The 9,632-nt window shown below is 38.2% G+C and overlaps 1 protein-coding gene across 3 annotated transcripts; it reads left to right on the top strand.

Moving 5' to 3' along the window:
• The first annotated feature begins 3,234 nt into the window (after positions 1 to 3,234).
• On the top strand, positions 3,235 to 9,361 carry LOC18431245 (uncharacterized). 3 transcript variants are annotated; one of them, XM_006841373.4, is made up of 9 exons: positions 3,235 to 4,001; positions 4,990 to 5,517; positions 5,934 to 5,999; positions 6,129 to 6,295; positions 6,623 to 6,815; positions 6,970 to 7,045; positions 7,331 to 7,707; positions 7,917 to 8,021; positions 8,434 to 9,361. In XM_006841373.4, exons 1-9 carry the CDS (start codon positions 3,882 to 3,884, stop codon positions 8,713 to 8,715), a joined length of 1,914 nt encoding a protein of 637 aa, XP_006841436.1. In that variant the 5' UTR covers positions 3,235 to 3,881; the 3' UTR covers positions 8,716 to 9,361. The 3 variants fall into 3 exon arrangements, with proteins under 3 accessions (XP_006841436.1, XP_088715059.1, XP_088715058.1); XM_088858933.1 differs by having other exon boundaries at positions 3,242 to 4,001; positions 5,803 to 5,999; XM_088858932.1 differs by having other exon boundaries at positions 3,541 to 4,621.
• The last annotated feature ends 271 nt before the right edge of the window (positions 9,362 to 9,632 follow it).

The raw sequence follows: 9,632 nt of genomic DNA, 5'->3' as shown, positions 1-9,632 counted from the left end.
CTAGGAATCAGCTCTCCTCGTGTACGTTTTCCATCTATTTTGTAATATTATGTGGGGTCGGGTTCAATGAGTTGTTGCTCTTTCTCTCTCTGATAACAACAACCAATCTTTCTGGCAACATGCAACCCAAACAAATGTAGTTTTTGTTGGACATGTCCATCTCTATCACTCCCACCATTCCCCCATCCCTCATCACACATCTCTCTCTCTCTAAATGTATGGCATTTCATCTGGCTTTCTCTCTCTAAATGCATATCATTTGATTCGGCTTTGGGTGGACAGGTACATTGGTCCACCTCCCCTAGGATTTTTAGGTTGTTCATTTTGCTTTAAATTTGTCATGTACAGGCTCCAATGAAGAAGAAAACAAAAATAACATATTGTAAAATAAATTATAGGGACTCGATGACCCGTTGCTTTCATTGGGACCTAGATAGAACTTTTTATGAACTCAAAATCAATTTTTTTTATTTAAATTGTTTATAAATTTGTAGTTAGAAAAATTTATTCAAAGCCTTGCCCTAAAACAATGTTTCCTTTCTAAACTGGATTAACCATATTTCATTACAACATTTCTTCCTCCTAAAAAACGATTTATAGGAATTCTTCTCATGGTTTTTTTTTCTTGGGGCCAAGAGAATGTGTGTGCTAAATTAGGTGAAACAAATGACCGATAATGATGATAGAATCATGAAATGGCTCTAAAGCCCTTAAAAGGATGGATGGTAGAATAGTGCCACTCCTAAAGTAAGGGTATGGATACTATTGTGATCCATCCATTGGTGGACCACATGCTTTTCAGAAAATCTATCAAGTTGTACTATATAACATTACATGATAAGTGTGATTTGGTAAAATTACAATACTCAAATGGATGTGTTATTTGATGGGTTATTTGAAATTTACCTAAAATTTTTTTAACAATGATCTACTGTTTTGAAATTGCAAAAAATAAAAAAAGAAAGATAAGATGTTAAATAGTTCCAACGATGATTTAATAGGGTATTTGAACTTTTATCAAAATAAATAAAATTTAATCTATTACTGAAAATTAGACAAGAAGAAAGGGTTCAATTAGAAGGATTGTATACTATGTAATGTTGTTCACTTCGGAGTTTTCTTCAATTTGCTGAAAAAATGAAGCAATTCGGTGTTTCGGTCGATTCGAGGAAAGACTTCGGACTTTTTTTAAAATGTAATATAAATAAATTAGATATTTATAATATAAAAATATATAAAAGAATGAAAAAATTAAAATAAAGTTTTCAAATAAAAAAGCTTTTATATGAATGTTTATTAGCTTCGGCCGAATCTGCCCAAAACAAACCCGAAGCTGACCGAAGTGGCCCAAAACTGACCAAAGCGGCAACATCAAGCTTCACTTGGCTTTGGTCTAGGGCTAAAATTGGAAGGGTGGCCGAAGCGAAACGAGTTTGACAATACTGATACTACGAGATCATTCGTTTTTGGTACAAAGAGGTCAATCACTTATAGCCATTGAATATGAAATCCAATAGATGAGCGTGTGTGAGAAACTTTATTTTATATTTTGTGCCCAAACAATGACACGTCTTTAACCACCCGATTTCAAATATAATGGTCAGTAACAATTGTGATCTCCTTATATCAAAAGTAAATAATATCGTTGTGTATATTTTTTAAAAAAATAACATGTAAAATAGCTCCAATAATAATTTAATAACGCCTCTCTCTCTCTCTCTCTCGAGTTTCCACTCTTACTGTACAGGGGAACTCTTCTAGATTCCATATGTCCTTTTTGTCAATGCCACGATGATAATATTTTACATCTTTTATTTCATTGTACTTATTCATAAACGATTTGGAAATCGATTGCTTGGAGATGTGGCAAGAAATTTCACTTAGATTCATCTGTAGAATCTATTCTCAGAAGAAGAATGTCTTTCAAATTCAAATCAAATGGTTTATTGGCCGTTTGGCTCTCTTATCTTCACTATTACCTGGTTCCTATAAAAAGAATGGAACCATCAAGTTTTTTAGGGGAGAGTGTCCAAACTATAACATCTTCTCAGGAGGATCGTCTCCTATGTCAATGAGCTATTAGATGCTACGGGTTGGTCTTTCCAAAGGCCACATGGCGTTGGCAGCAACATAAGGCATCCATCCCTATTGCATGGTCTTTCCTTCACCCCATCCCTTAAAGTTCAACGTAGATGGTATTTCCTTTCATAACCCTGGGGTTGCAGGAATAGGCGGTTCTTATCAACGCTAATGATGGGTCATTTATTGTGGCTCTTGCGAATCTTCCAGGATAGGCATCTAACAATTATTGAGAGTTACATGCTTTTCAAGTTGGTATAAATTTTTCATTTAGCTAGGCTATTTTTTTGTACAAATTGAGAGCGCTTCATCTCTACTTGTTAATACCATCCATAATCAATGTAAAATGCCATGGTCTCTTAATATCATAACTATTAATTGCCGGCATAAGCTCAACAACCAAATATGATCTCTATCTCATATCTACTATAAGGCCAATATAGTGGTTGCCTGGAATATACTGGTTGACTCGCTTGTCAAGAAAGCTACAATTTCTTCCGATGCCATTGTCCGACACCCTAGACTGCCATATTTTCTTAATCTTCATATACTTTTTGATGTTGCACAAGTTCTATACAGCTGGGTTGTTAAATTATGAGTTGTAATTTATCTTATTTTTTATTATTATTTTTTGATGCCATGTACTTTGTCTTATTCTTATCGATAAAAAACGGCCAGAGAGCCTTCACACCCACGGACTTACTCGACCAAAAAAAAAAAAAAATCCACTTAACATCACCATTTTAAAAGGGGCTATCTTTAACGTCGTTTGCAAAACGGGGCGACTTTTCCTAAACCGAACATCGAAGAAAACATGTGATTTGGTGGACCTTTTCACTAACGTTGAATAGATAAGGGCTAAATGGTAATATTAATAATTTTCGTTGTTAAAGTCAAATCGTTGTAGGGAATTCGAAGGGTATTTCAGAAATTCCTTAAAAATCGGAGGGCTCATTAGTACCGAAACTGTTAACAAATTAAGTCCTCGAAAAGCTAAATATTTCTAGATTATGATATAGATTGGCATCATTTCCCATGACCCAACAGTGATCTCTCTCTCTCTCTAGCTTTCTCTCTCTAAAATGATCTCCCTCTGTACTTTCTCTTTCTAAAATGACGACCTTTCTCTCTTTAAAATGCAAGCACAAACACATACTCACACTCTCTCTCATCATATTCAGTTAGACAAAGCAAGAGAGGGAAAGAGCCCACATTCCCATAAACTCAGCAGTCCACAACACTAACAGTCAACCTCCCATGATTTTACATCACCCTCTCTCCTCTTTCTCTCTCTAACTCTAGTTCTCCTTCCTCACCAGCCATCAAATCCAACCATCACCAGCAACCTGTCAATCCCATTGCAGGACCCCAACATTTCACCACCCCCCAGTCTAGCATGTTTCCTCTACAGTACTTTTGAAAGCACCCATCTTATCTGTCAACCCACCTCATCCTCTCTCTGCTGGGGCGTGGCTTCAAAATTTTGAAGCTTCTCTCCCTACCCAACTTTTTACCCCCCGCTCTCTCTAAGTTTGGGTTCTTTTCTGATTTTCGAGGTTTCTGGCCTTGAAATTAGTCTCTTACTCTGTCAAGTAACCATTATACTCTTTACATGATGATGCTTTTGAAAATTGACGCTTTTTCTTTCTACCCAATTTGCTCTACCTTTTTAGACCTCTATTGCTCTCTATGTAATTTTCTGTTGTAATTTAACTCTTCTCTATTTTTGAGGTCATTGGTCTCTCTCTCTGTTATTTTACTCTAAAAGAGGGAAGTATTTTGAAATTTGAAGGTTTTGATACATGGGTGGAGGGGTTGTGAAGAAGCCAATGTGGTTATATCCGAGGGTTTTGGGGTTTAATCCATCTGAGAGATGGGGGCACTCTGCTTGTTATTCCGATGGGGTTCTTTATGTTTTTGGGGTAAGTTTGTGTATATCATTTTCTTTCAAATTATATGCGCTGTATAATTTTTATTATCCTTATTTCGTGATTTATTTTGTTGGTTTTATTTTATTTTAATTTTTTTTATATGTTTATAACCGTGCATGATGAAGATTTGAAATCCCAGCTGTTTTTTCCTTGCATGTAAATTTCTAAATTTTCTGGTTTTGAGCTTTAGGTGATTGTTTGGTGCTGGATTCTTTTCTTTTGTTGAATTATTTTGTAATGATTTTTATTGTAGTAATTTGGCCCTGTTTGTTGTGGTTTATTTTCCTTAATTATTTTTGGGGTCTATGGTATGCCTCTGCTTTTCTGAATGATTACTATTTTTGTATCTTTTTAATAGAGAAAGGGGTCTTACTTTTTAAATCGTTGCCATGTTCATGTTCTTTCGCAATCACAACTTGGTGCCTTAAATAGTTCATAGTTCTGGTCTTTCGAATTCCCTCAATTGTTTTTTTTATTTTTAAAGCTATGCGATTTCGTAATGTCGGTTATCATAATCTGTAGTGGGAAAAGAAATTGTTATTCTGATTTCAGCTTGCAAAGTTTTGACTTCACAATTTTCTCCATGTGTTTGAGGAGCTTGTTCTCCTGAGGTTCCCTTCTTTATTCTTTCCTTCCTTTCCTTTTCTTCCTATTCCCTCTAGTCATGGTGCCCATTACTACTGAAATCACTCTATTACTTCAATGCTGAGTGTTTTCCATTCCTAATTCAATCTTAAAAGCTTGAGCAATTGCTTTCTTCTGTTTAGTTTTGACTTTTTCCTTCCCTTGTTTGTAATTCAGAGAGAGAGAGAGAGATAGATTTCTTTTGAGTTTCTTAATGACACTGTTACCATCCTTTTGCTTTTCTTTCCTGGTCTGGTTATTAACTTCATGGCTCTGTGCTTAACTACTTGTAAATAACCAGCTCCAACAATCTCTCTCTCAACTGATCTACTTAATCTCTTACTCTTTTACTCAGGGATGTTGCGGTGGGCTACATTTCAGTGATGTTCTCACTCTAGATTTGAAGACCATGGTATGGAGCTCCCTAGTAACCACTGGCCATCAACCAGGGACTAGAGATAGCCACAGTTCAGTCCTCACAGGGCATAAAATGATAGTATTTGGGGGTACAAATGGTTCAAAAAAGATCAATGATCTCCATATGTTGGACTTGAGGACTAAGGAATGGAGCAAGCCCATTGTCGAAGGGAACCCACCTTCTCCTCGAGAGAGCCACACTGCCACTATTGTAAATGACGATAAATTGGTGATATTTGGAGGGAGTGGAGAAGGGGAAGGAAATTACTTAAATGATGTGCATATCCTTGATTTGAAGAACATGAGATGGATTTCTCCTGAGGTGAAGGGTGATCTCCCTGCCCCTCGAGATAGCCATACAGCGGTTGCGATAGATAACAGGCTAATTGTTTATGGAGGAGACTGTGGTGATCACTATCTTGGTGATGTTGATGTTCTTGATATGGACACAATGATTTGGTCAAGGGTATGATCTCATCTATCTTATCATCGATTCAATTTTGTTCTGTCTTATGTATGTGTTTCTTGATTTACAATGACATTCAATCGTGTAATTGGCAATTGCTTAATTTGGGCATTTTTGGGTCCTAAAGGAAAAAGTGGCATCGCCACCTTAGTGGGATATGAAGCCCTTAAATGCCATTTGAGTATCCTGAAGTGAGATTTGTTCTTTAAGGTTCCCTTTTTAATTCTCTAACAGCAGTGTTAGATTGATGTTTATGTAATAGATCAATTTGATGATGAATTGCAGATTTTGAAAATAGTAAAATGTCATAGCAACCATAAATTGCACAATAAATCTGGGTTATTTTATGGTACTTTAGACATTTTAACAAAGCCATTCAGCCTTTGTTCATTTTTGGAGCTATTCTCTTCCGACAGTTGGTAGTTCAAGGATATTCTCCTGGAGTTAGAGCAGGTCATGCATCTGTAAAAATTGGCTCAAAGGTGAGTTTTTGGTTTCTCAGGTTGTGTAGTTCTCGAAGTGTATGATTTTTCCTATTTCCTCTATCAAAATTAGTAAATAACAAATTAACTTCAATAGTCTCACTGCTGTTTTTCTCTTTTATTTTACAGGTATTTATCATTGCTGGAGTTGGAGATAGGCAGTACTATAAAGATGTTTGGGTCCTTGACATGAACACTTGCTCATGGACTCAGTTTGATATCCGGGGCCAACAGCCCCAAGGGCGGTTTTCTCATAGTGCCGCTGTTGCAGAATCAGATATAGCCATCTATGGAGGGTAACTTTCTTAAACATTTAACGTTCTCCAAGTACAAGCTCTGTAGTGGTTAGCTGGTAAAAAATATATTCTTTTCCTCTGTAGCTCGCACGAATATAAGGGTTCTTAATCTAGAGCACGGGATTAATACTGTTCCTTTTCCCTTTCTATGTTTATAGTGTCCCTTACTTTTAACTTTCATCAAGTGGTAGAGAAGGCCCAACGTTCTTTTGCAAAACAGTAATAAGAAAATAAATGAATGATGAAGATCTTAACTAATATAAAAAAAATAGAATTGGGTTTGAGCAAAGTATACTATACTTCTTTCTGCGGTGCTTGAATCTGCAGGTGTGGAGAGGATGAAAGGCCATTAGATGAATTGCTTATACTCCATTTGGGAGCAGACCACCCAAATGGCCGTTACAATGTTTCCATGTGCAAGGTATTTGGGAAACAATGGCACCAAGAGAAGCCAAAGGTCTCAAGTTTTTGTAAAGGGGAAGGCCCTGAGAAACCAGTGAATGACGCCAAACCAGTTGATGTAAGTAAAAATATCTGTGCAATCTTTATGTTTTGAATTTATTTTGATGGGAAGTTGGAAAATAGGCAAAAATTTGGTCCTACATATGGGAGAGAGTGTTGGCAGTTCTTGTGTTTTGCTCATGCAGTCATGACCTTGTGAATTTTTGTCTCAGCTGTGGAGAGAGGAGTCTAATCTGAGAGGCAGTGATGCTGAGGGGGAATGTAGGCATCAATTTTTGCGTAGTTCAGGTGTGTTGATTCATACCATGTGTAGAATAGGTAATGCTCATAGTTTGAGAAACATTATAATGTTAGTTCTTCTGTGTGTGTGTGTGTGTGTGAGAGAGAGAGAGAGAGAGAGAGAGAGAGAGAGAGTTCTGTGAATATATTTGAATGTCATACTATCTTGCGGAAAAATCCACGAAGTTCAATGGTGTATTCTTCCGATTTGTTCATAATCTTCGTTTCCCAACATTCCTGAGGTCCAATATTTGGTTACTAAAGTTTTTAAGGGCTGCATTTCATATTCTGCAGATAATATGCAGGCAAAGAGGAGAAAATCGTCTCAGCAAAGATTAATTGACATAGAATCCGAGCAAGAAGAGCATTCCCATTCCCTCTCTCAACATTCGTCACCATCTCAGTCAGATCAAGAACAGACCATAGCTCCCCCAGGTCTCTCCTCTCCAACCCCCCATAGATCCCTGCCCTCTCCACCATTAAACCTGTTTGAGACCACCAAAAACCAGAGCCAACCTAGTGGCCTTTCGAATTACCAAACCCATCAGAGAAACGGGACACAGAAACCCATTAGAGAAGTGAAGCCTGAGCAATTTGTTCGGGTATTTTCAACAAGAAAACCTGAAGCCCAACCAATGGAGTCCACTGGGATTGTCGCTGTACCGAATTTGGTAATTCATCCACTGTTTTGTGTGTGTGTGTGAGAGAGAGAGAGAGAATCGCTGCTCCTCTGGCACACCCTAGCCTAGCGGTCCTCGCCTGCACAAGTCTCCTCTGGCGTGCCCTAGCCTAGCGGTCCTCGCCTGCACAAGCTGATTAGCTAGAGAGAGAGATGAGTTGATGGCATACATTTAATTTTGTCTCCCTTTTTTCTGTACAGCTGGGAGCCGAGGTACGGGGCACAGTAGATGGTGCCTTTGACTCAGGGTACCTAATGACTGCAAATGTGAATGGTCAGATCTTCAGAGGCATCTTATTCAGCCCTGTAAACCTCTAAAACCTCCTCTCACTATGAATCGCGCATTGAATTTCTCTGCCCATGTACAAATTTACAGTCATGGCATCTATTAGCAATTTATCAATAATTGCAGCCATGACCTGTTTGTTTCAGTGGCGTCTTATTCATGCATGTACCCTCAAGAGTACCTTCATTTACCCCAATTCTGTAATAAATTTGTTTGGTCTATGCAATTTCAGTCACAGTATATATGCACATGGTGTGAATACCCTGTGTGTGTTATTTTGTGTGTTTCATCGGCGTCTTATTCAGCCAGGTCTGTGTCACAGAGTACATTTACACTACATTGCACAATCAATTTGTCTGGCCGTGTACATTACAGTCACAAGATATTTACACTAAACTATCTCTCTGTAACCAATCCGATTCCCTTTTTCAGGGACCTAGCATCACAACGAGAGAAGCAGTGGTCTCACACCCCACTCCATTAACTGGCTCACTAGGGACGGCACCATCTGTGCAAGTCCTTCGACCAGCTACAATCTTGTCGGAATCGAGAGAGGAGATGCAAAGGCAATGCCGGAATCCGACCACAAGGCCAACAGAATCTGGCAACTGGGGCTGGCGTTCCCCTCCTTTGGCAGCGAGGCCTGACCTTCATGGAGTTGTTCTCTCTCTAGGAGGCCCCGGTTCTGGTTATGGTGGGACTACACAGAACTGAGCGCCTACACAGAACTGGGAGCTTGTTTCATTGATTATGTGAATAAGAGTTGGGTTTTGTGGAGAGAGAGAGAGAGAGAGAGAGAGAGAGAGAGAGAGAAAAAAAGAGGGGCTTGGGGTTGTATAAAGGAGGAGTAGAAGTTTGGGTATTTAGAGGAGGGTGTTATTTGGGTTTTGGGGATTGAGATTGGAGAGTGTGAGGCCATGGGGAGTTGATGTAAGGATTCCTTGTTGGTTCCCATGGGTAGTTTTGAAGTGGAAGCTAACTGAATGTATGATATGATATGAAGGAAAATTTGTGCAAAAACCAGTTTGATACTCGTGAGAATTGACCTGAAGGCTCCCCTTCTGTTTGCAGGGAGAGATCACTAAGAAGTGTGACTGAATTTCTTTGAATTAAACTGAATGAAAAAGGGGATTACCGGCATGTCCGATAGGATTGTCTTTAAGTTGTTTGTAATTTCTGCAACAATGTTTGACTACATAAAATTCCTCATGGATGGGAGAGGAAAACCATGGGTGACCTCAAAACCCAGTTGAAGCTTCAAATGTCGTGTGGATTGATGGGTTTGTAAATACGAAATAGGTGGTTTAGAAAAATGCTGCAACATGAACCATTTTTAAGATTTGAAATCTTTTTCTTCTCAGGTCTATGATCCTTGGCATAGATATAACCGATTTGTAGGTCTTTCGGTGTTGGAAGTGTATTTTCTTGTGAGATGAGAAGTGTCACTGTATAAGGCCTAGCAGTATGAAATACATTTTCATGGCTACATTATAAAATGTTGGAAAGTTAATGGGCTGCATGGCTTTGAGAAAACCATAAGATCTCTTTACTTAATAACCTCTCTAAATTGTAATGATAAATTTGCCAAATACCTGAAGGTCTCTTTTCTGTTTTAAATTCTGATTTTACAA

The sequence above is a fragment of the Amborella trichopoda genome, chromosome 2 (genome assembly GCF_054954075.1).
Source record: "Amborella trichopoda isolate Santa Cruz 75 chromosome 2, AtrichopodaSantaCruz75HAP2 v2.0, whole genome shotgun sequence".
NCBI lineage: Eukaryota > Viridiplantae > Streptophyta > Magnoliopsida > Amborellales > Amborellaceae > Amborella > Amborella trichopoda.
The sequence above is the reverse complement of the archived record's forward strand: the minus strand, read 5'-3'. Positions and strand labels throughout refer to the sequence as shown.

Excerpts from the sequence above, each read along its gene's own strand:
- LOC18431245 (XM_006841373.4), top strand. The coding sequence starts at position 3,882 with ATGGGTGGAGGGGTTGTGAAGAAGCCAATGTGGTTATATCCGAGGGTT. Across the intron at positions 6,296-6,622 it reads GATATAGCCATCTATGGAGG|GTGTGGAGAGGATGAAAGGC; the intron begins GTAACTTTCTTA and ends TTGAATCTGCAG. Across the intron at positions 8,022-8,433 it reads GAGGCATCTTATTCAGCCCT|GGACCTAGCATCACAACGAG; the intron begins GTAAACCTCTAA and ends TCCCTTTTTCAG.